General features: G+C 43.0%; 1 protein-coding gene across 3 annotated transcripts in view; it reads right to left on the minus strand.

Annotated features, from left to right (window-relative positions):
- Nucleotides 1-24698, minus strand: part of ATP8A2 (ATPase phospholipid transporting 8A2) — a 477972-nt gene that overhangs the window by 264685 nt on the left and 188589 nt on the right. For all 3 annotated transcript variants that reach the window (XM_029210474.1, XM_029210475.1, XM_029210476.1), the window contains one exon: nucleotides 18472-18644. In XM_029210474.1, the coding sequence (XP_029066307.1) occupies nucleotides 18472-18644 (173 nt within the window). The remainder of the gene's footprint in view (nucleotides 1-18471; nucleotides 18645-24698) is intronic.

Genomic DNA, 24698 nt, shown 5'->3' on the forward strand with positions numbered 1-24698 from the left:
CACTGTACACTGTGTTCCTATTTGTCATATCTGGGCTGGCCCTCCCGGCACACTGAGTCCTCCTGGCAGGCAGAGATGGTACCATTTGTGTTTATTCATCAACTTTAATTGATAGACACTTGCTCAGCTGGGTCACAGCGAAGAGCCTGGGCGGCCCTGTGATGTGGGGCAATGTGGTTACCTGTGCAATCCCCCTAAAACCAGTTTATTCCAAAAAAAAAAAAAAAAGATGTTTAAAAGCCCTCTTAAAGCAGAAACTAACACACCATTGTAAAGCAGTTATACTCCGATAAAGATGGTTTTAAAAAAAAAAAAAGCCCTCTTTTTCTCCTCAACATTAGCTAAATACACATGACATTGAATCCAAAGAAATCTTTAGCTTGAGACAGTCTCAGGTAGATAAGCAGAACTGCAAGGCCCCCAAGGATGGAATCACGCTAGAGACTCGGCTGCAGTTTTTAAATACAGGAAACACAAATAGGACCACAGCAAACCCCTGCCTACTTTCTTTAACTTCTCTGATTAAAAATATTTTAAGGGCTTCCCTGGTGGCGCAGTGGTTGAGAGTCCGCCTGCCGATGCAGGGGACACGGGTTCGTGCCCCGCTCCGGGAAGATCCCACATGCCACGGAGCGGCTGGGCCCGTGAGCCGTGGCCGCTGAGCCTGCGCGTCCGGAGCCTGTGCTCCACAACGGGAGAGGCCACAGCAGTGAGAGGCCCGCGTACCGCAAAAAAAAAAAAATTTAAAACTTCATGAAATGTTGGTACCAGCCCTAATGCATTTGTTATTTATTATCCTTAAGTAGCTGTGCTTACACTTACATAGGTTAATGTACAATTACAGCTGTATAGGAATAGAAACGCATATCCCAAGTGTCATGAAAGTAAATGAACATCATTAACATTTTTCTTCCATTTTTCAAACAGGCTTCACTGCCTTTTATATTAATCTTGTATTTGTTTCCAGACTGGATCATTCAAAATTCCTGTTTTCATTAGGGTTTGAAGAAATGCTGAACATATACCTATACGTTCACTTGTTCGGTGATGTACAAATAAGCATATATTCCCTTATTCTTGTTATCTTCTGTCTCAGGAAAAATAATATATGTTCATCATGATTTTATAAAGACAAAATAAGGACTTAAGGCTCAATTATCTCTACATTGGCAAAATACCGTGATAACATAGGACTCCTAATTTCTCAGGCTCTGGTATTTTCAAACAACACCTATTCGTTGAAACAAATAAAAGGAAAAATGCACCAACGATTGACAGATGGTTTTAACTTGGCGCTTGTATATTTGCGAAAGGATTATCTTCATGCTGGTATATTTACTTTGGTCTTTAATGACTGGTGCACCCAACTGAAAGGACGCCCCTATGAGTACTTGTTTTGCAAGAGAAAAAGGCTGTCTCTGGTCTTCTCAGATGACCCAGATGTCAAGATTTTGATGGGATGTTGCGGGGGGCTAGTGGCTGTCTGTTTGCCTGTCTGCCTGTCTGTCTACCTGTCTCTCATTTGCGGAGCTATCAGGACTCAGCCACTGGAGACTGTTGAGCCCGGGAACGTGGACAAACCTCAGTTACCTGATTAACAAGAAACAACAGGAACCAGACCTTTCAGCAGAAGCTCTCAGCCTCTGCTAACCCAGCAAAGCTGTGCAGAGGACCACAGTGAGCTCAGAAATCACCAATCAGAGAGCTCAAGCCAAGCCCAGGGATTCCAAAGTTTGGCAACTTTGCTTCACCAACCTGGCTTATCTCCTGTTGACAATTTACTTGTGACCCTAAGTGGGACTAAATGGAAATAAAATATCAAGAACTCTGAGAAACAAAAGACAAAAACGTTCTTCTCTTGTCTTGCATCCTCTCTCGAGTTCAACAAGTAAGAAATGGAATCACAGGGGCTCAAAGGAGAGAAGTCGTCCTACCCTTGTGATGGGAGGATGGACCCAGAAGACATCTGGCTGGTGAAACAAGTCAGTCTCAGAAGGGCAAACACTGCACAATTGCTCTCACATGAGGCGTCTGAAACAGTGAAAGGTATAGAAATAGACAACAGAATGGTGGTGACCAGGGGAGGGGTGTGGGGGGCAGGGGAGCTTTGTCCAATGGGTACAAATTTACATTTATACACAAGGATTAAGTTCCAGAGACAGTGCCTGTAGTTCCCGACGAGGTCCTGTGCACTCGACAATTTGTCAACAGGGTCCATCTCACGCTAAGCAGTCTTGCTACATCAAACCAAACCAAACAAAAACAAACAAAAAAACACCAGTGGGGGCTTCCCTGGTGGCGCAGTGGTTGAGAGTCCGCCTGCCGATGCAGGGGACACGGGTTCGTGCCCCGCTCTGGGAAGATCCCACATGCCGCGGAGCGGCTGGGCCCGTGAGCCATGGCCGCTGAGCCTGCGCGTCCGGAGCCTGTGCTCCGCAGCGGGAGAGGCCACAACGGTGAGAGGCCCGTGTACCGCAAAAAAAAAAAAAAAATAACAGTGGGACACAAGGAAACTCTGGGAGGTGGTGGATACGTTAATCACCCAGATTATGGTGACGGTAGAAAGAGTGGATATATGCATCTTGACTCACCAAACTGTATATGTGAATTATGTGCTGTTTTTGGTATACTAATTAGACCTCAATAAAGCTGGAAAGAACAATCAGAAACAGACACGCCTGCAGTCCGTGGGTAGCTGCAACTGCAATGCTGGCCCTTCCTATTCAAACTGGAGGACAGTAAAGCTTCAGGGTGGAGTGGTCCTTACGATTTTCAAAGTCATAAGAGGAATCCTGGCTGTCAAATCAGGAAAGGCAAGGCATCGATAATTCAGGAGGTGATAAATGAGGGCAAGTGTCAGATGTATAGACAGGGAAAGGGAAAACATAATTTTCTTTGGGACCAATTAAGGTAAGAGTTGCTTTGCATATTCTCAAGCAGAAAGATGTCGATGCTGTCAGAAGAAGTGGAATGTTTTTCCTAGTGTAAGTTAACATGACACTTTCTTGCATTAATGAAACACGTTCGGAACGACTGCACGGGAAAAAGAAAAAAGCACTTTAAGTACAAACCCTACCACAGGGAGAAACGAGGAGACAAACATTCACGACATACTGCCCATGTTTAACTGAGCTCTGTTCTTGACTTTTCCTCCCCTGGTTTGTTCTTCTAGTAGGAAAGATGCCAAATATTATGAGCTGCTCTTTCAGAATCCTGGACCACAGTTTGACCTAACAACACCTTGTTTCGTTTGGCAAGCAGTATTATCAAAAATAACAGGCACCGACAAATTAACCATTCATGAAAACGCAGGGGAGGAAGAAACACGGGAAAAAACGTGACACGTTACGTGTCTCTGAGCGCCTCTGGCATCTCCTGTGGGTCCCAGTGTGTCGGAAGCAGCAGAGCAGAGGGATGGAGATCATGGGATTCTATCGCCATAATTCTTAGACTAGGGCTGAAAGAGAAAAGGGCCTCATTCCTCATGCTGCCCATTTTCTACCTGAGCTTCTGTGTGGACACACTAGTGTGAAGGGCACCAACCAAAGGGAATCCCCGCCATGTAAAGCACTTTTCAGAACTGTTCACATGGATAGTTCTATTATAGAAGAAAAGTGATGTGATCACACCAATTTCATAACCAATAAAAATGTTTTTCTAAGAGACACGTTTCTAATTTCACAGCATATTGTTATAGTTCAAACCCTATTATTAAATGCCCCTCAAGAGATATTTCTGTCAAGTTATCATACTGTAAGTACTACCTTTTAATGTGGGTTACTTAAAGAGGATTTTCCTGCATTCTCAACCTATACTAAAATATTTGCCCACATTCTATCACATGTACTATATATATCTCCCTACCAAACCATCTTGCTAGCTCACGACACAAGCAACCAAGTAGACGGGTTAATTTATTTTTCTGTTTCTCACCCAAAGGAGTTATATATAAATAGTGATGAGGGTGGAGTCAAGATGGTGGTGTGGGAAGACACCGAGTTAGTGTCTCCCCACAACTAGGGCACCTGCCGGCCACTGGTGGTGGACCCTGACACCCAAGGAGACAGGAGGAACCCCCAAGTGAACCACCAGGGGTCAGGCCAAAGCTCCTTCAGTGGGAGCTCCGTGTCCGAATCACTGGACTGACAGAGAACCTCAGACCCCAGGGAATATTCATCAGAGTGAGGTCTCATGGAATTCCTCATCTCAGCACCAAGACCCAGCTCTACCCAACAGCCTACAAACTCCAGTGTTGGAAGCCTCAGGCCAAACAACCAGTAAGACAGGAACACAATCCCACTCATTAATAAAAAAAAAAAAAAAAAAAACCAGACCGCAAAAAAATATGTCACAGATGAATGAGCAAGGTAAAAACCTACAAGACCAAATAAATGAAGAGGAAATAGGCAACCTACCTGAAAAAGAATTCAGAGTAATGATAGTAAAGATGATCCAGAATCTCGGAAATAGAATGGAGGCATGAACTGAGAAAATACAAGAAATGTTTAACAAAGATCTAGAAGAACTAAAGAACAAACAAACAGAGATGAACAACACAATAACTGAAATGAAAAATACATTAGAAGGATCAACAACAGAATAATGGAGGCAGAAGAAGAAATAAGTGACCTGGAAGACAAAATGGTGGAAATAACTGCCGAGGAGCAGAATAAAGAAAAGGGAATGAAAAGAATTGAAGACAATCTCAGAGACCTCTGGGACAACACTAAACACACCAACATTCAAATTATAGGGGTCCCAGAAGAAGAGGAGAAAAAGAAAGGGTCTGAGAAAATATTTGAAGAGATTATGGTCCAAAATTCCCTAACATGGGAAAGGAAACAGTCACCCAAGTCCAGGAAGCACAGAGAGTTCCATAAAGGATAAACCCTAGGATAAAAACACCAAGACACATATTAATCAAACTAACAAAAATTAAATTCAAAGGAAAAATATTAAAAGAAGCAAAGGAAAAACAAAAAATAATATACAAGGGAATCCCCATAAGGTTATCAGCTGATTTTTCAGCAGAACCTCTGCAGCCCAGAAGGCAGTGGCAGGATATACTTAAAGTGATGAAAGAGAAACACCTACAGCCAAGATTACTCTACCCAGCAAGGATCTCATTCAGATTCACTGGAGAAATCAAAAGCTTTTCAGACAAGCAAAAGCTAGAAGAATTCAGCACCACCAAACCAGCTTTACAACAAATGCTAAAGAAACTTCTCTAGGCAGGAAACACAAGAGAAGAAAAAGACCCACAAAAACAAGCCCAAAGCAATTAAGAAAATGGTAATAGGAACATACATATTTATAATAACCTTGAATGTAAATGGATTAAATGCCCCAACCAAAAGACACAGACTGGCTGAATGGATACAAAAACAAGACCCATATATATGCTGTCTACAGGAGACCCACTTCAGACCTAGGGACACATACAGACTGAAAGTGAAGGGATGGAAAACGATATTCCATGCACATGGAAATCAAGACAGCTGAAGTAGCAATACTCACATCAGATAAAACAGATTTTAAAGTAAAGGCTGTTACAAGAGATAAGGAGGGACACTACATAATGATCAAAGGATCAATCCAAGAAGAAGATATAACGATTATAAACGTTTATGCACCCAACAAAGGAGCACCTCAATACATAAGGCAAATGCTAACAACCATGAAAGGAAAAATCAACAGTAACACAATAACAGTAGGGGACTTTAACACCCCACTTACACCAACGGACAGATAACCCAAAGAGAAAATAAATAAGGAAATACAAGCTTTAAATAACACAACAGACCAGATAGATTTAATTGATATTTATAGAACACTCCACCCAAAAGTGGCAGAATACACTGCCTTCTCAAGTGCTCATGGAACATTCTCCAGGACCACATCTTGGGTCACAAATCAAGCCTCGGAAAATTGCAATCATATCAAGCATCTTTTCTGACCACAACGCTATGAGATTGGAAAGCAATTACAGGAAAAAAAAACTGTAAAAAAACACAAATACATGGAGGCTAAACAGTATGCTACTAAATAACCAAGAGATCACTGAAGAAATCAAAGAAGAAATTAGAAAATACATAGAAACAAATGACAACGAAAACATGATGACCCAAAACCTATGGGATGCAGCAAAAGCAGTTCTAAGAGGGAAGTTAAGAGCAATTCAATCTCACCTCAAGAAACAAGAAAATCTCAAATAAACAATCTAACCCTATAGACTTAAAATAACTAGAGAAAGAAGAGCAAAGAAAACCCAAAATCAGTAGAAGAAATCATAAAGATCAGAGCAGAAATAAATGAAATAGAAACGAAGAAAACAAAAGCAAAGTTCAATAAAACTAAAAGCTGGTTCTTTGAGAAGATAAACGAAATCGATAAACCCTTAGCCAGACTCATCAAGAAAAAAAGGGAGAGGATGCTAATCAATAAAATTAGAAATGAAAAAGGAGAAATCACAACTGACACTGAAGAAATACAAAGGATTATAAGAGACTACTGCAAACAACTATATGCCAATAAAATGGACAACCATGAAGAAATGGACAAATTCTTGGAAAGGTACAATTTTCCAAGACTGAACCAGGAAGAATTAGAAAATACAAACGGACGATACTATCACAAGTAATGAAATTGAAACCATAATTAAAAATCTTCCAACAAACAAAAGTCCAGGACCAGGTGGCTTCACAGGCGAATTCTATCAAACATTTACAGAAGAGCTAACACCAATCCTTCTTCTCAAACTCTTCCAAAAAATTGCAGAGGGAGAAACACTCCCAAATTCATCCTACGAAACCACCATCACACTGATACCAAAACCAGAAAAAGATATCACAAAAAAAGAAAATTACAGACCAGTATCACTGATGAACATAGGTGCAAAACTCCTGAACAAAATACTAGCAAACAGAATCCAACAACACATTGAAAGGATCATACACCATGATCAAGTGGGATCTATCTCAGGGATGCAAGGATTCTTCGATATATGCAAATCAATCAATGTGATACACCACATTAACAAATTAAGGAGTAAAAACCATATGATCATATCAATAGATGTAGAAATGGCTTTTGACAAAATTCAACAGCAATTTATGATTAAAAACTCTCCAGAAAATGGGCATAGAGGGAACCTACCTCAACATAATAAAGGCCATATATGACAAACCCACAGCAAGCATCACACTCAATGGTGAAAAACTGAAAGCATTTCCACTAAGATTAGGAACAAGACAAGGATGTCCACTCTCACCACTCTTATTCAACATAGTTTTGGAAGTCCTAACCACAGCAATCAGAGAAAGAAAAGAAATAAAAGGAATACAAACTGGAAAAGAAGAAGTAAAACTGTCACTGTTTGCAGATGACATGATACTATACATAGAAAATCCTAAAGATGCCACCAGAAAACTACTAGAACTAATCAATGAATCTGGTAAGGTTGCAGGATAAAAAATTAATGCACAGAAATCTCTGACATTCCTATACACCAACAATGAAAAATCAGAAAGAGAAATTAAGGAAACAATCCCATTTACCATCGCAACAAAAAGCATAAAATACCTAGGAATAAACCTGCCTAAGGAGGTGAAAGACTTGTACTCAGAAAACTATAAAACACTGATGAAAGAAATCAAAGATGACATAAACTGATGGAGAAATATTCCATGTTCTTGGATTGGAAAAATCAATATTGTGAAAATGGCTATACTACCCAAAGCAATCTACAGATTCATTGCAATCGCTATCAAACTACCAGTGGCATGCTTCACAGATTAGAACAAAAAATTTTACAATTCGTATGGAAACACAAAAGACCCCGATTAGCCAAAGCAATCTTGAGAAAGAAAAGCGGAGTTGGAGGAATCAGGCTCCCTGATGTCAAACTATACCACAAAGCTACAGTAATCAAGACAGTACGGTACTGGCACAAAAACAGAAATATAGATCAATGGTACAGGACAGAAAGCCCAGAGACAAACGCACGCACATATGGGCACCTAATTTACAACAAAGGAGGCAAGAACATACAATAGAGAAAAGACAGCCTCTTCAATAAGTGGTGCTGGGAAAACTGGACAGCTACAAGTAAAAGAATGAAATTAGAGCACTCCCTAACACTATACACAGAAATAAACTCCAAATGGATTAAAGACCCAAATCTAAGGCCAGACACTATTAAACTCTTAGAGGAAAACATAGGAAAAACACTCTTTGACATAAACCACAGCAAGATCTTTTTTGACCCACCTCCTAGAGTAATGGAAATAAAAACAAAATTAAACAAATGGGACTTAATTACACTTCAAAGCTTTTGCACAGAAAGGAAACCATACACAAGACAAAAAGACAACCCTCAGAATGGGAGAAAATATTTGCAAATGAGACAACAGACAAAGGATTAATCTCCAAAATATATAAACAGCTCATGGAGCTCAATATCAAAAGAAAAACAATCCAGTTAAAAAATAGGCAGAAGACCTAAATAGACATTTTACCAAGGAAGACATACAATGGCCAAGAGGCACATGAAAAGATGCTCAACATCTCTAATTATTAGAGAAATACAAATCAAAACTACAATGAGGTATCACCTCCTGCCGGTCAGAATAGCCATTATCAAAAAATCTAGAAACAATAAATGCTGGAAAGGGTGTGGTGAAAAGGGAACCTCCTGCAGTGTTGGTGGGAATGTAAATTGATACAGCCACTATGGAGAACAGTATGGAGGTTCCTTAAAAAACTAAAAATAGAGTTACCATATGACCCAGCAATCCCACTCCTGGGCATATACCCTGAGAAAACCATAATTCAAATAGAGACATGTACCACAGTGTTCATTGCAGCACTCTTTACAATAGCCAGGACATGGAACCAACCTAAATGTCCATCGACAGATGAATGGATAAAGATGTGGCACATATATACAATGGAATATTACTCAGCCATAAAAAGAAACGAAACTGAGTTATTTGTAGTGAGGTGGATGGACCTAGAGTCTGTCATACAGAGTGAAGTAAGTCAGAAAGAGAAAAACAAATACTGTATGCTAATGCATATATATGGAATCTTAAAAAAAAAAAAGGTACTGACGAACCTAGTGGCAGGGCAGGAATAAAGACGTAGACATAGAGAATGGACTTGATGACACGGGCTGGGAGGGGGAAGCTGGGGCGAAGTGAGAGTAGCATCGACATATATACACTACCAAATGTAAAACAGATAGCTAGTGGGAAGCAGCTGCATAGCACAGGGAGATCAGCTCGGTGCTTTGCGATGACCTAGAAGCGTGGGATAGGGAGGGTGGGAGGGAGGCTCAAGAGGGAGGGGATATCGGGACATATGTCTGCATATGGCTGATTCACTTTGATGTACAACAGAAACTAACACAGTATTGTGAAGCACTTATACTCCAATAAAGATCTTTTAAAAAAATAAAATAAATAGTGATAACATGTAACTTTTACCTGGAGGAGAGAATCAAACATAATAGAAATCCCTAAAAGTCAAAAAGTTGATCTCGCAGAATGATAAGCATAAATTATTTCCTGAAATAGTTATTTAAGATGAAAACAGTCCTGAACTTCTAAACATGAGTCATCACCAAAATTATCTTTGCTTTACAAAAGTTTAATAAGAATTTTTTTCTATGCTAGAAATGTTTAGAAAGGGATTCCTTTTTCTACTCTGGATTAATACTCCAAAATCTCCAAGTATGCCAGTCTCTACAATGGCGAACACAAGCGATTTTTTTCAACACTACAAAATCTTCATCCACCTAATTTTCATTCCAGAGAAACTAGTAAAACCTGTGGGCGGAAGAACATTTCTTAAACATTGGGCTTCTGGAAATTGTTTTCATTCAACATGCTGCCCAAGACCTGCTACATCTGAGCACTCATCTTTGCAGACTAACAAGAAGGCCAGTTAGGACAACATAAATTGTTGCAATCATTCAAATAATAGCATTCATTTTAGAGCTCACCCCCAAAAACCTGTCTGAAAAATGAATTCTCCCTTAATTGCATTTAATCAACAAATGGGCAAACATACACTAAGCCATAATACAAACAACCCAAGGATAGGCTTACAACCTCGACAAGTTAATAACGCTCTCTGGAATAAAAGATCCAAGGAGGGAACTGACTTTTAACTAAACATGTAGGATGCTGAGAAATCACACCATGAAAGAAACCAAAGAAAGGTTTTATTTTCACAACTGGATGACTGGATCCCCACCAACATAGAGGCCAATCAAAACATGATTGGTGGTACAATTTTAATTAGTGTGTCTGAACTCTGTTTTGATACGATTCTTGGGGATGGTTCACAGGCTGAAAGATACCACACAACAAATGCACAGCATCCTGAGATGTCTTAGCGTCCATCACACCTCCAGCTGGAGTGGAGACCAAGTGGGAAGAGGCAATTCCTTTCCACAGGAGCAGTCCCCAGGGAGGACAGATGCACTGGGTTTGGATAAGTGCGTCAGAGGCTTCAGAGAGTCCACAAAATGGGTATAAGACCGAGCCAGTCGTGGGAACGACAGACTGTCAGCGTGTAAAAATGCAGCATCAGTTTCTTTCTAGAGTCTGCTCATATGTGTCCTGCCACAAAATAATCTCTCATCCGCTCCCTTTTCCAAGTGAGACTAACAAAGCCCAGCTCTGCTGACTAAACAGAGGACAGCACGTGTCTCCCAACCAGGCAGGGAGTGAGCTACTGACAGTACCTAAGACACATCCCTTCGCTTTCCTAGGGAACGGGCACAGATACTTTTGCAAATTTCTGTGCTGCTTACTTTTTTTTTTTTTAATTTATTTATTTTATTTATATATTTTTGGCTGCATTGGGTCTTCGCTGCTGCGTGCGGGCTTTCTCTAGTTGCGGCAAGCAGGGGCTACTCTTCGTTGCAGTGCGCGGGCTTCTCTTGTTGCAGAGCACGGGCTCTATGCATGTGGGCTCAGTAGCTGTGGCTCGCGGGCTCTAGAGCGCAAGCTCAGTAGCTGTGGCGCACGGGCTTAGTTGCTCCGCGGCATGTGGGATCTTCTCGGATCAGGGATCGAACCCGTGTCCCCTGCATTGGCAGGTGGATTCTTAACTACTGCGCCACCAGGGAAGTCCCTATGTTGCTTACTCTTGAAATGCATTATTATTGTACGGAAATCATCAAGTGTCCTCGCAAAGACTGAGCTACAAAAATCTTATTCATAGTGATATTTAAAATAGTGAAAGAAAACCCTCTTAACCTGAATATTCAACAACTAGGAATAAATTAAACCAACCATTGTGTTTTCATAACAGAACATTACAAAGCTTTTTTAAAACACATTTTATGTTACTATTTGCCGCAGAAACTGTCTAGCATCTTTTCACTTTACATATTGTGAACTGGCTAACGCTCTTTCAAGAAAAAGCATTTTAACTGAAAAAGATCTACGTTTAAATACCAATTGCTAACAGTAATGATCTCTAGTCTACGGGACTGTGAATGCTGTGTTCTTTCTTCTTACTTATCTGCCCTTTCTAACTTTTCTCTACAAGAAATATAAATCGCTCTACAGTTAGCAAAATCAGCCCCAAAAGTTTCTGGAAACATCGGTTGTACCCCCTCAGCCCTCTCCTCTGGAGTGTCTTTACTCCTGTGGTATCAGAGTAAGTACGTACATGTTTATCTTCAAATCGATCCTGAAAGACAGAAGTCTAAACACATTGGAGAAAATAAACGATGTCTTCTGAGGTCCCTAATTTGCACAATCAGGGGGAAGTCTCTGCTGTGATGTTTTCCTTCCACTCCATCTCCTGCCCAGAGACTCAAAGCCATAAATCACGTCTGCCCGGGTGGCGGCACTGGGGCCCTAAGCATCCCCTGTGTTTGCAGGGGGCTGCAGTGAGGCCATCTATCAGCTCCCTCACAAGGGGAACCCTGATGACTCTTTCATGACTCTTTTCCTGACAATACAAACCTTTTAAACTTCTCAATGTTCTCAAGAGGTCGAGGTGTCCCCCCAGCTCCCATCTGTGCCTACGAAATTGATCCCCATTTTGACAGAAATAAAGAGCTGCACAGAAAAAGGAAAAATGAGAAAACAAGAAAGACGGTCGTTTTAAGTAAAGGAAAACAAGGAAGAGAGAACAGAGGACTCCTTCTTCAACACACTGAAAACGGTTTACCCATTTTCTACATGACTGTTATCCCCCTGGAGAATGATAAATCCCACAAGACTTTATGCTAAATCGGTGTAAACAAATTCTACTTTTTGAAAAATGTGTTAAAAGCCAAACCTTTCATCTGAAACTGAGTCTTGACAGTAATAAACATGGGACCATGGCTCTGCTGGCAGAGACAATTACATGACTCAAGAGCAGAGGCCCTGATCTCATTCAGATCCAGGAAGCGCGGCTAACGCCTCTATCACTTGCTGAACCCGGGGGCAAGATGATGTAACTTGTCTCAGGCTCTTATTTCCTCATTTATAAAAACCAAGACAACCCTTATCAAAGATCAACAAATCGCGAGACTGCAGTTTCAGACCTCAACATCGTAATTTGTTTATACGGTTTAGTCTCTCTAAAAGTTCCTTGGATATAACATCCTGCCTGTTCCGCTATGAGAAGACCCTGGCAACGGAGAGGAGTACCACTGTACTGTATCACTGAGACAGTAAACTGGGAGGACCAGTGGGGAGACCAGCAGGGATGAGGCAGTGCGGGGACCAGAGAGGATGGTGACCCGCTCAGTCACATTCCAACTAAACGTGCCCAAGAACGTCAGTGTGAAAAATCCCAGGTGCAGATGGATCTACAGATCTGGAGCTCAAGGAAGAGGCCACGCTGGACACGCAGACTGGGAAGGTCATCTACTCTCAACCCTGACTACTCATTAGAACCACCTGGAAGTTCGTAAAATTCCTAGGCTTCTGCTTTAATTGTTCTGGGGTACGATCTGGGGATCACGACCTTCTTTGTTTGTTGTCTCTCAACAAAAATTTTGTGCAAATAAATAAAACTTCCATCCAACATTTCGTTTTTTTCATTCAACAAACATTTCAATTCAAGGGATGAGTTCTTTTGTTCATTTGCCTATATCTTTAAGGTAAAGTTAACATAAAATTAACCACTTAAAGTGTAACAATTCAGTAGCATTCCGTACATGTACAAAATGCTGTGCAACCATCATCCCTATCGAGTTCCAGAACATTATCATCCCCAAAAGGAGACCTCGTACCCACTAAAACATCACTCCCAATTCCTCCTCCCCCAGCCCCTGAAAACCACTAACCTGCGTTCCCTCTGGATGGATGTGCTTATTCCGAATATGTCATAGGAATGGAATCCTATAATACGTGGTCTTTTGTGACCGGCTTCTTTCCCTACCTATGTTTTCGAGATATATCCATGCTGTAGCACGTATCAGTGCTTCATTCCTTCTTATGGCTGTAAAAGAGTCCACTGTATGGACAGACCACATTCTGCTTGCCCATTCATCCATCGATCGACACTTGGGTTGTGTCCACCTTTTGGCCATTATGACTAGTGCTGTTACGAACGCGCACATACAGGTATTTGCTTGATTACCTGTTTTAATTCTTTTGGGTATTTATCCAGGAGGGAAATGGCCGGGTCATATGGTAATTCTAGGTTTAACTTTTTGAGGAGAAAATGTTTTAAGTTCTCCAGATGATTCAGTGGGAAGCTAGTGCTGAGGATCACTAATGGAGAAGGTAGATGGCCAGAGGACACGTGCCAGAGAAAGACGCGGGGTGGGAATACAACAGGGCCAAGGGCAAACCCTGGAAGTACAGCATTTCAAAGGTGCTGTGAAAGAGCCCATGGGGGGGACACATAACTAGGGAGAAGAGGGGGGGTGTCATGGAAACAGAATCCAAGGGGAGCCCTGGATATCAGAGGCTGAGGACGAATCCAGAAAGGAATTGAGAGGCTGTGCATATGGCAAGATGGAGGTCTTCCTGGAGGAGGTCTGATTTCAAGGAGGAGGGGCGTGCACGAGAGGCAAGGGCTACAGACACACATTCATCATTCACACTTAAGGCAAAGACCAGTCTTGTCTCTGTTCTCCTACGATGCCCAGGAACGGCAAATATCAAGCCTAAAATAAAGATCTTACTGGACGAAGCAGTTTACACCTCAACAAATAACACCCCTGCCAGACAACAGTAAACTGCCGTCCACATTGACCGGTAACTGTTCCGCTGACCAGATGATGACTTCTTGAGGATTTTAACCACATGTAAAATACTCGGGAATAGCAATGTGTAATTAGCAAAAGAGTGTGATTCCAATCTCGGCAAAATCTTTAACAAATTCTTATACTTCCCCTCTTTCTGCTGCCTGAAGTATTGTTTTAGTTTAAAAGTATTTATCCATTTTCACACAACCTTTGCCAGTCTCTGAATCAATACAGCTGGGAGACAGTGCATCACGATTTCACTGAAAAATTATTTTCTGAAAAAAAAAAAAACTACTTTGTTATTGGAGAAAAGGGTAACTTTTATAACGATTGCATTTTAAAGATGAAAAGTGTGAAAAGGTGGACCTTATATTTGAAGTCACATATTAAATTTAAGTTTAAATTCTCAATGAATAGAAAGCATATCTGAAAAGTGAGTGCTTTAAAAAAAAAAAAAAAAGTCTGTGGGTTTTTTTTTCCTTTTCCTTAATCTGAAGTATGAGAGCAGCCAAGAAACGTCTCCTGAAGGTAAAATAGTGCACCATCCTGGACTCCTTTTCTCAATTAGTGTTTCTATTTTGTAGACAGTAACCGTATTTAATTGGAAATTTCCTCTTTCAGTGCCAAGTCCAGTTTGAACGCCTTCCTGTGGAGCCGTTAGGGGTACAGCGTGATGTGACACACGAAGCCCTCTGAGCGCAGTCACAGTCAGAAGGGGAAAAAGATGTTTTTCTTTGGTATCAAGCACCTGGCAAGCAGAGCGCATACTCCCATAGAGCCTGGAAGGCATTCCTGGCTCTCCCCTGAGAATCCAAAAGGACTCGTTCTGATTTCCCTCTGAAAAACCATGAAGTTAGAGCACGTGTGCTATGATTTACAGTTTACCAGATTTTCCGCATCTCTTGCTGTTTCTGGTGTGGTGTGTCTCTGCTCACCGCCACAGCGCGGTGATGGCTCCCTAATGTGGCAACTGCTGGGGACCGTTGACTTTCTCACCGTGACCTCAGGCTCTACGTGAGACAGTGACCACCTCGGGTGGTGACACTTGCTAGACACCAGGTGCTGCCTACCCAGCCACTTAACAACATAGACCCAAAGGGGGAAATTGTGAGAAAGTCCTTCCCCATCATTCTTTCTAGCCTTCTTGCCCTGTGTATGTCCCTCATCTAAACCTCCCCAGTGGAATCCAGGAAAGAAAGCGCAGTGCCAACTGCTCAGAAAAGTGGGCCTGTTAGATAACGACACCAAAACACAAGGGACAGAAGAGAAAACGCTTCATGAAAATTAACATCTTTTGTGCTACAAACAGTACCACTGAGAAAATGAAAAGACAGCCTACAGAAGGAGAAAAAATACTTGTAAATTATATATCTGATAAATACTTTATCCAGAGTACATAAAGAACTCTTACAACTCAATAATAAAGGAGACAAATAATCCCATTAAAAAAATGTGCAAACGACTTGAATAGACATTTCTCCAAACAAGATATATAAATGGCCAATAAGCATATGAAAAGATGCTCAGTATCATCAACCATCAGGGAAGCGCCAATCAAAACCACAATGACAGACTTCCCTGATGGCGCAGTGGATAAGACTCCACACTCCCAATGCAGGGGGCCCGGGTTCGATCCCTGTTCAGGGAACTAGATCCCACATGCATGCTGCAGCTAAGGAGCTGGTGAGCTGCAACTAGAGAGCCCGCCTGCCGCAACTAAGACCCGGCGCAACCAAAAAAATAGTAAAAAATAAAAAAATTAAAAAAAACCCACAATGAGGAATCGCCTCACACCTACTAGGATACCCAGTCAAAAGATGGATAATAACAAGCGTTAGCCTACATGTGGAGAAACTGGAACCTTCACACACTGCTAGTGAGAATATAAAACGGGGCAGTCACTTTGGAAGCCAGTCAGACGGTTCCTCCAAAGGTTAAATATACAGCTACTTCCTGACCCAGCACTTTCCCTCCTGGGTGTGTACCCAAGAGAAATAAACACATAAATCCATACAAAACCTTGTACATGAATCTTCATAGCAGCATTACTCATAATAGTCAAAAAGTATCAACAGGGCTTTCCTGGTGGCGCAGCGGTTGAGAGTCCGCCTGCCGATGCAGGGACGCGGGTTCGTGCCCCGGTCTGGGAGGATCCCACATGCTGCGGAGCGGCTGGGCCCGTGAGCCATGGCCGCTGAGCCCGCGCGTCCGGAGCCTGTGCTCCGCGGCGGGGGAGGCCACAGCAGTGAGAGGCCCGCGTACCGCAAAAAAAAAAAAAAAACAAAAACAAAACAAAAAATAAAAAATAAAAATAAATTAAAAAGGGAGGGGACCACCATAAAACCAGGAAGCACGGTCTTTCATTTCCAGATGCTCTGATCATCCCTCACTGTCTCAGGTCCCTCAGAGCTGTACTGAGCGTCCTGACTTCCAGGCAAAATGGGCTTCTCATCCATTGTTTCAAGAACATTTGAATCTGTTCCTCGCCCCCATGGTCCTCAGATGTCCTACAGCCACAGGCACAAAAGCAACATTTCTCTCCAGCACGGAGGCTCCACCAGCCTCCAGCGCTCCCTGACCTTCGGCGGCAGGTTCCGAATTAAGAAAAGGGATCAGGACAGCAAAAAAAAAAAAAAAAAAGACAGGGAATATCATTATGTGAAGACAGACGGTCAGGGCTCTGGGGGGAGGTGTACTCGTGGGGACAGTGAGAACAGATTCTTTGGTCTCGTACAGAAACCAGTAGCGGGAGGGGGCAAGGCTGGGGAGACCTGGGAGAGAAGAACTTCCTGATGGCAGGGCAGTGGGGCCCTCAGACTGGCTGGGCATCCCCAGCGGGCAGGGTCCTGTGGTCTGGGCAGAGAGGCGTGGCATCACCAGGGCCTTCGGGTAAGGCAGAAATGGCAAGGCCACTTGTCAATGTGACAACGGTTATTCTAACTGGACCAGGCTCAAACCCACAGGAGGCGTTCCTCAGAGACTAAAACAGCAAGGAAGTTCAAAGCATCTTGATAACAGGCTTCTGAGAAAGTATCAAAGGAAACAATGTATGAAAAGTGTATAACCGTAAAATGTAAGAACAGGCAGCAATGAAATGATTAATCCAGCAATATGCATTGAGCATTTAACAACCACATACTAGGCGCAGCCTGAACACAGTGCTTTCAGAAACGGGAAGCTCCCCTCTCACCTTTCAAGTTGTTTGCTGCAAAACTGGGGTGGTGCCACTCATCTTTATTTAGTTTATTCTCTTTATATCGTGCTTTGCTTTATTGCACTTCACCAGATACTGTGTTTTTTACAAATTGAAAGCTTGTGGCAGCCCTGAGCTGAGCAAATCTACTGGTGCTCTTTTTTCCAACAGCATCTGTTCACTTTGTATCTCTGTGACTCTGTGTCACTTTTTGGTAATTCTTAAAATATTTCAAACCCTGGACAGCAAAAATGACCGCCGCTGAAGGCTCAGGTGATGGTTAGCATATTTTTAGCAATAAGATATTTCTGATTTATTTGTACATTTTTTAGACACAATGTTACTGCACACTTAACAGACTACAGTATAGTGTAAAAATAACTTATACACACACTGAGAAACCAAAAAATTCCCCTGACCTGTGTTATTGCAATATTCGCTTTATTGTGGTGGTCTAGAAACAAACCTGTAGTATCTCCCAGGTCTGCCTATAATTTGCCTGACTTTCAAATCTCTATCAAAACTGGACCTTGTATAGCCAGTAGTCAATGGGTTGTTAACAATCCCACCCTAAAAACCCTTCCCAGATTTCGAGAAAAGCCAGCAGGGGCGTCTGGTTAGATCTTAAAACAAAAATTGTCACAGCACGGTCTGCAGCCAAAGCTCCTTGTGGACTGAAAAGAAGCACCGACTGTCCTTCAGGAAAGAGGCATCCAAATCCCACAAGACTTGGAAGTTGAGAGCATCCATCCGGAACCAAGGAACCAAGTCCTTGGGACCCTTCTAACAGCCCACGAGCTTGAGGCCGAGTGTTTCATTTTACCTATGTGAATATGACCAGAGACCCTGGCTTTGATCACTCCGATCTGCTCAGAAGTCAATAAACAAAACAAAAACGCAAAAACCACTAACCGCCTTGCGCGCAATCTGTGAGTGGACAGTTGAATGTGTATTATTGTTTTGCTTTTTGTTTTTTCCCCAAAGCTTATTCCCGTGAATGGTTCTTTCACGTAAACCCAGGACTCAGACAAGTCAGAATATGAGTCTCGGGCAGCCTCCGTGAGCCTACCTGCAGCATATGACCGCTTTGCACGAGAGGGCCAAGTCCAGGAAGCTTCTCCTGACCTCGAAGGACAGCGCGTACTTCAGGGTGTGCCCGTCGATGATGAGGGCCGCGTCGTTCTCCTTGCCCAGAAGACTCCCAAGGTCAGCGCAGTGCTGAGTAATGGCTGCCCGCGTGGCCTGAAACAAGGGTGGTGGGGGGGCGGACGTGTCACATTTTAATAAATCAAAAACAGAAGCTTTTAAAAAGCAGAAAGAAAGGCCCAGAAATCCAAAGTACGTTCCTTAAAATGAAAACATGCCCATTCTAATGTAAAACATACAGAGCTCAACTTGGCATATTTACACATTAAAATGACACCTCTAGGTCTGTGCTATGGGTGAAAACATCCCCATCGTGAAATTTTTTTTTTTAAGCTTTTTTTTTGATGTGTACAATTTTTAAAGTCTTTATTGAATTTGTTACAATATTGCTCCTGTTTTATGTTTTGATTTTTTTGGCCCCAAGGCATGCAGGACCTCAGCTCCCCAAAGAACCTGCACCCCCTGCATTCGAAGGCCAAGTCTTAACCACTGGACTGCTAGGGAATATCACATAGTGACATTTACATTTGATATTTACAATAACCTACTCTGGTTGCCGTCTATCCAAATTCTTCTCCATTGGAACTTTCATTGCTTAGGTTCTGATGACTGTCTTTCTCTCCCCTCCTTTACACTACATACATATTATTCTTGGTGTCCCTAGAACAGGAAACTCCATAAAAACAAACACATTTTTTGGGAAAAGGTAACATTGCTGGAGCTTAAATGCCAAGCATCTCTCAGTTCACACAAGGTCACCTTTAAAGCATCCAAAAGATATTAGAGGATATAAAAATAACACAAAAGATGAATTTCCATTCTCTGCTGAGATCTGCATTTCTCTCCATGTATCATCAGAGTAAGAAACGAACTGATAATTTTTTCATGTTACAAAAAATATCCAATAAGTTAAACTGCCAATACGTTTTAAAACATTGCTACCAACCTAAATAAGTGCTTTGGTGGGATGTCTACGATCAGATGGAATTAAAGCATAGAACCACTTTTGAGATTTAAAAACAAGGACGTTCTGATCTTCCAACGGAATCTGTGATTACGAATAGGATATCTAGTTCAAATATAATATATAAAAGACAATTTTTGGTTCATGATAAAAAGCCTGCTTAAGTTAATCAGGGAAGCACGTAGGTCAGCTGAAATTATTCCGTCTGGACAACTGTCCTTCGGCTATTAAGTTATATTTACATCTATCATCTGGTAACATAAATTACAATTAAGAAATATGTGGGGGCTTCCCTGGTGGCGCAGTGGTTGAGAGTCCGCCTGCCGAGGCAGGGGACGCGGGTTCGTGCCCCGGTCCGGGAGGATCCCACATGCCGCGGAGCGGTTGGGCCCGTGGGCCACGGCCGCTGGGCCTGTGCGTCCGGAGCCTGTGCTCCGCAGCGGGAGAGGCCACAGCAGTGAGAGAGGCCCGCGTACCGCAAAAAAAAAAAAAAAAAAAAAAAAGAAATATGTGGAATGAACAGGGATTCTTCCAGCCCTCGTTAAACTGAGGATCAGCTGCCATCACAAAGTGAGAAGCAGAATATACTATCTTACTGCCCAGTTACCCTTTAAACAAGAGACTTTGACAATATTAAAAAGATGCACCTAAGGCACAATTGCGGTGCTATGGTTAGGTGGCCTGGGGTCTGGTCCCAACTCTCCACTTACTACCCCTGTGACCTTGGGCAAAATACAGGACCTCTTTAAACAGCAGTTTTCTCGAGTGTAAAACAGAGCTAAGGATACTCACTTCGAATACTCACTTCATAGCACTTTTCTTATGAAAAGTGAGCTACTGGGAGTTATCTACTTGGCATATAATAAGCATCCAATAAAACCCATTCCTCTTCCTGTTACTATTTATTCATGAAGAACTTCCTACACCAGGGAAAACACACATCTCTGCCACTTCAGACAGTGAATAAATGCCCTAAGTGACAATGCCTGCTTTGTCAATGCAATAATAGAGGAATTGATAAAACAATGCTCTAAGAGAAAAAGTTAAATTGACTTTTACTAAAAATAAAGGACACTTTATACTTCTTACCCTTGGTTAGTTGCGTAATCCCGAATCTCAAACAAAACATCTATGTTTACTTTATCTGTGCAAACAGCCTGCCCTTTAGAGTTTGGGTAGAGAAGAAAATTCCACCCACTTAGGGAAACCCCGGCTTGGCAGCCTGCGGGTGTCACCGGGGGAATCAGACAGGTCCGGGCAACTCTGGAGGCGTGTCTGCCGGGGTCCAAGCACAGCAGACAGAAAACCCTCCTGGGAAACGTCTCGCCAAAGCAATCAGGCTGGTTTGCAGATTTGGTCCACGGACAGCAAGCCGGCGCCGTGGCAGAGGCTCGGACCAGCCCAGGGTCCTTCGAGGAAGAGGCTGAGGGCACGAGTCCCTGAGGTGCGCAGACCCTGCCTACGGCTCTTCTTTATGGGGACACAGCACCAGTGGAGCTACGCAGAGACAGTGATATTACGAAGGGTACTTCCTCTCTCTACTTGAGATTATTTCTGGAATGTGCATGAGGACAGACCGGACACTGACAGTTCTTCTTCCTGGGGGAGGTCCAAGTATTGGTGGTTGACCACCTATCACTGTGGGAGGCTCGGGCATGATGCGGAGGGGTGCCACCAGAAAAAGCCTGAGCAAAGGGAATATGATGGGAGAAACATGCTGAGAAAACTATGTTCCTGATGTTACCAAGGCTGTTGCCCCAGAATCATACCCCTGCCCTTCCCGGGAATGGAAACCAATAGCTCTTATCTAAGTTTCAGGAGGAAGCTGCATAGAAAAAAAACAAGAACTGGTTAGAAACATCTAGGCCCAAGATGGTGGAAGACTTGACTTCCAGTGGACTTTGAGCCTCACTGTACACTCGTTAGCTGCTAAATGACAAACCCACCAGTGCCAGGACAGTTGACAGTTGCCATGACAACAACCAGAAAAACCCAAACGACGACTGAAAAGGAGTATTAGATCAGTTCCGGGTCCAAACACATCCCTATTCCCGGATAACCCCTGAATATTCCTGCTCCTCTTTCCAAATCCCTCCCTTCACTCTGACCCTCCTATATGTTTGGTGTATGTGTCAGCTTCTCAACCCGGTTGGCCGCTTCTCCATTCTTTGGCCGTCCGGTAAAGCTTGCGCTGTCCCAGTGTCAGCACAAGTCTTGTTACTGGCTGTGCGATCCCTTTTCCTCCCTCCACCCCTCAACCCTAGTTTCCCCCTCCGGCCACATGAAGACACAGCATGAAGACAAACCAGGAAGAGAACCCTCATCAGGCCCTGGATCTGCCGGCACCTTGATCCCGGGCTTTCAGCCTTCACAACCATGAGGAGTGAATTCCCGGTGTTTAGGCCACCCAGACCACGGTACTTTTGTTACAGCAGCCCGAGCTGACTAAGACGAAAGGTCACTCCTGGAACCCACTGGCGATGCAGCTCTTCTTGGCAGAGCGGATATAGAGATGAAAGGACCACGTGGGTACAGTCAGTGCGCAAGCAACAAGCTGTCACGTTTACTGCCTGGAGTAAGGTTTCTACTTTAACGTCGTAACTGCAGGGACAGCATACACAACACGGGAGACAAGGCTGTGAATGCATGGCGGGGTTGGGAGTGGCAGGTGGTCAGGGCAAGGCCTCTAGGAGCAGGCGATGCCCATGGGAGTAATGACCCCTTGGCGGTGCTGAACTGCACCCTGTAGAAACATGGCGGCCAAGCTGTCCACTTGCAGGGAGAACACCAAACATTCCTAAATCACGCAACACCGATAAAAGAGATTTCACATTTATATTCCATTGATCGGGCACGTTCTCACACGCTGGTAAAGAGTACAGTACATTAATAAATGGGTTCAAATGAACAATTACATGAGTCAAACCCATTACCGTCAACCAACCAAGACGTAGTTACTGAAGTTCCTACTATGCTCTATGGTATCTACCCCCATAAGTCCTACAATACAATCAGGGTGGCAAATACACACACAAAAGAATGAACTAATCAAAACCTAACATTCTCCTGATGGGCAGATTGTAGACCTCACCAGGATCATACCCTTGCCTGGTGTGGCTCATTTTTGTGTTTAGCTGGAATTATACTAAATTTTAAATTCTAAGAAGGCAGAAACTCCTTTTGCCAAAATCTCTGATCACGAGAGCACAGAGCAGGTGCGCCATAAATGTGCTGACTCCCTAAATTAACTGATGTGTCTAAGCTAAGCCTTCACCGTAATACCTTTAAGAGATTATTTACTGGTCTTCGAGGCATCTGTTTGTCTGACCTTCTTGTGGGCTATCCAGCCTTCCTGGTATATTTTTACGTTACATCTTCCTTAAAAACCATCGGTCCTTGATTCTTCTGATTCCATGTATCCTGGACTCTTTGCCTTCAATGTCCTCGAGGCCTAACCTTCCCCCTTACCTGAACCATCCTGTTCTCCCGGCACTTCATCTGCTCAGAATCACACCTGTGCCTTTGAGACTGAAAACCTTTCCTACCACTAAACTCCCTCCAGATTCATCCTTCCAACTCTACCCTTGTCTCCAGCCTCTACTTTGGTCTTTAATTCCTACGTTTTCAATGCCCACTCAGCAATAATCTTTGATCAAACCCAGACTAGCTCGGCCCACCACACATGTGTGGCAGAATATAGGTCCCTTCTGTGCAATTCTCGAGCAAGCCAATCGGAGGTGTTAATATCACAAACAGTTCCTTATTCTCAAATGGACCATGGTTCAAAAGTCTATTTGTGCGTTCGTTATTGGGCACTTAGACTCTATTTTCCCAAAGGAACGACGTTGCAAAGGGTGGCTGGATCCCAGGGCCTGTTAATGCCTATTTAGCCTAGTTGCTAAAATTTATACTGCAGTCTCTGATTTTAATAAAACACCGACTATGGAAGTTACAATGGACTTGGCTGTTAGCGGGGGCATAGGGAGCTGGGGCTGGGGCTTCATTTCCTGAAAGTTACGAAACATCCCGGAATTCTTCATTAGAATTTGCCTTTTAGGCGTTATTATGAAAAAATATATTTCCAGCTTAGCATAGATGTTCTTCCATTTTGTTTTCCTTCACAATTGAAAACACACATGACTTAAAGCCAAAAGTGGGCAACTCTGAGTAAAGGCTGATCCCTGAGCCACGCCAGACACTTTTCCCCAGACACGCTGTACGATGAACCCTGCGCTTCTTATCAGTAAGGTCAGCACTTGTCTCTGCCTTGCCGGGTTTTTTAATAAGATTCTATAAACACCATAGACAGTGCTGCCCTGTGATCTCGGGAAATGCTTGTCTCTCTGCTGATTCGCAGATCAGAGGTTCATCTGATGGCCCCTGAGCACAGCTGAAGCGCACCCCGCTCAGCCTACAAGCAGATGGGACCCGGAAGGCAGTTCTACTGTTAATCACTTTAAATTCAATAAACAAAGCGGGAGAGACAACCATTTCTAGAACCCGGATGCATTTTTACCAATTTGCAGATAGCAGGAATCTCTCCTCAAAATTAAACAGTGCCGGCAGCGGTGAACCCTGTCGAGGCAGGTCATCCTCTCCTTCCCCGAGCTCGGCAGTGTCCTGAGGAATTTCTGAGACGCCCTGGTAGCAGCGGCTGCCTCAGCCCTCACTTTGATGTTCTGCAAATTCCAACGGGCTCAGAGCTGACGATGCTGAAAAGCCAGGATGGCTTGAGTTTCAGGAGCAGCAACTCAACCAAATCAGCGTTAAAGTTAAAGGAGCAAAGTACCTTCTCCTGAATGACCCTTGGGCCTGTGAGCCTCTAATGGTCATGCTCATCCTCTAGACCACAGGTTCAAGAGAAGAGGAATCTGTAGATAAGAGGAATCTATTAAATGTGTCATGTTTCAAGGGCTTCCTATAATACAAATCATTTCCAGGAAGATGAGATTATACTTCACAGGCATGAAGCAAACATCCTAAAGAGATAATGTGGACTCTTGCTACAGGTACCCAGGTGCCTGCCTGGTACCCTTAGATCACCTTTTATCACCACCCCCATCAGGCTTTTCTCTACACTGGCTTTCTCTACCTCCCATAGAAGGTTTCCATTTCTGATTAAAAAAAAAAAAAAAAAATTATCTTCTCAGTGTAAACCTACTCAATTTACTGAATTCACACTGGCA

This window comes from Monodon monoceros, unplaced genomic scaffold (assembly GCF_005190385.1).
Source record: "Monodon monoceros isolate NGI ecotype Baffin Bay Population unplaced genomic scaffold, NGI_Narwhal_1 Super_Scaffold_8, whole genome shotgun sequence".
NCBI classification, from domain to species: domain Eukaryota; kingdom Metazoa; phylum Chordata; class Mammalia; order Artiodactyla; family Monodontidae; genus Monodon; species Monodon monoceros.